A 1,733-nucleotide genomic window follows, 5' to 3' on the forward strand; every position below is an offset into this window, starting at 1 on the left:
TTTTCTTTTTTTTTGTTATATTATTAAACAAATAAAAGACATCCCCATGGGATGTGCAATGGCCATGCTCTAAAGGGTCACCATAGACACCCAACACGACTTGTACATGATAAAGAACATGGAGACAAAAGGCATGCCACCCATACATCATTTGTTGCCGTAAACATTTTTGTCTCTGTAAACCAAATGTTTGACCTAATTGTGTATCAATCATCTCGGTAAAAACCGGATTATACAGTTAATTATCAGTTATCACATAAACCAATGATCATTCTTTAACGAAACTATAGAGAAACATGTCTTTAATCATGCCGTTGCTAAAACCATACTTCTCAAGCAAACCCTCTTTACGAAACCCAACTTTCTCCAAAACCCTCTGAGGCGATTTGTTCTCAACCTCCACTACCGCTTGAATCCTCACCACCACCGGAAAATCCTTGAAATATTGTCCCACCGCCCTCATCACAGCCGCCGTGGCTAATGCCCGCCCCCAAAACTCTTTAGCGACAGCGTACCCGAGATCAGCCCGGCACCAACCATCACCAGAATCTGGCTTGACAGAGACGTAACCGATCGAACGGCCTTCATGGAGGAGAGATATGGAACGGTGCCACGGGTGTGGTATGGCCTTGTTCAAGATGTGTTGTTCGGCTTCCTCTAAGGTCTTAACTGAATCTGTGACACCCCGGTTTCAGAGACTTGCCGAGAGGTTTAAAGAATTGATTTGGCCACCTATGTCACCAAAATGCATTTATCTTTTCTGTCAAGGGTCCTGAGAGAACTCCAAAGTTAAGCGTGCTTGAGCTGGAGTAGTCTCACGATGGGTGAACTTCCGGGAAGTAACTGTCGGAACTGTGAGAGTGAGGACAAAATACAAAAAAGATCATGTGGTGATTTGTAGGGATGGTAACAAGTCTTTAAAGCCTCCTGACGTAACAAACCGGCCGTCGGATATAGATGGGTTCACGAACCTAATAAAAAACGTAAAGCCCATTAAGAAAAGTGTGCCCATGAACTAGGAGTGGATATGGACCCACAGAAAAGTGGCGGTCGGGCGTTAACGTGTGACGTACTCGTCACCAGCCCATTTAAAGACGTCTTTGGCGTCTGATACTTTGAACGGCCGGAGAAAGATTTTTGGTGATTCCATGTTTATGTAAAATCTTTACTATCTTTTTTTTTTTTTTACATAAATCTTGTAGTTTAATCTGATACTAAATACGATATATAAAAATGCAACAGATGTGAATATTCAGGAGAGATGATTATATTAAGCTTGAAAAGACCCATTAATTATTTAGGCCTATTCTTATCGGTTTTACATCTTAGAGACTTGCTAATATGACCAATTTACAAATCTTTTTAACAGTTGTTAGTGTGACTGCGTATTTAATTAAGTTGGGGACAAATCATCTGCTTTGAAGCTTGATGATTGGGTCAGGTGAAGATCTTCAGATGATGTCTCAAGAAGAATAACTGTTCTTAGTTAAGTTCTCTTCATCTCTTCTAACTATGGTGAGGAAGTTTCTTGCTAGATTCAAGTTAGCTTGAGCTGCGAAGACTCTATATCTATAATTCTATATTTCTATACTACTCTAGTGACCCAACCATTTCAAGAAAATAAGTTTTCCCACTGTCATTTTTCGTAGCTTTTGGTGTGGAAACAAAACTAATGCATTATTCCACGTTGTTTTGATCTTTCTTCTTTTTTTTTTTTTTTTTTTTTTTTTTTT

The 1,733-nt window shown here is 39.5% G+C and overlaps 1 protein-coding gene across 1 annotated transcript; it reads right to left on the bottom strand.

Annotated features, from left to right (window-relative positions):
* LOC104746714 (uncharacterized N-acetyltransferase p20-like) lies at positions 269-1,150 on the bottom strand. The gene is made up of 2 exons (XM_010468241.1): positions 1,059-1,150; positions 269-683 (listed from the first exon to the last, which is right to left on the bottom strand). The coding sequence occupies exons 1-2, from the start codon at positions 1,148-1,150 to the stop codon at positions 269-271; spliced, it is 507 nt and encodes a 168-aa protein (XP_010466543.1).

The sequence above is a fragment of the Camelina sativa genome, chromosome 15 (genome assembly GCF_000633955.1).
Source record: "Camelina sativa cultivar DH55 chromosome 15, Cs, whole genome shotgun sequence".
NCBI lineage: Eukaryota > Viridiplantae > Streptophyta > Magnoliopsida > Brassicales > Brassicaceae > Camelina > Camelina sativa.

Coding starts and splice junctions, on each gene's coding strand:
- LOC104746714 (XM_010468241.1), bottom strand. CDS start 1,150: ATGGAATCACCAAAAATCTTTCTCCGGCCGTTCAAAGTATCAGACGCC. Junction 684..1,058: donor GACGAGTACGTCACACGTTA/ACGCCCGACCGC, acceptor CTGAAACCGGGG/TGTCACAGATTCAGTTAAGA.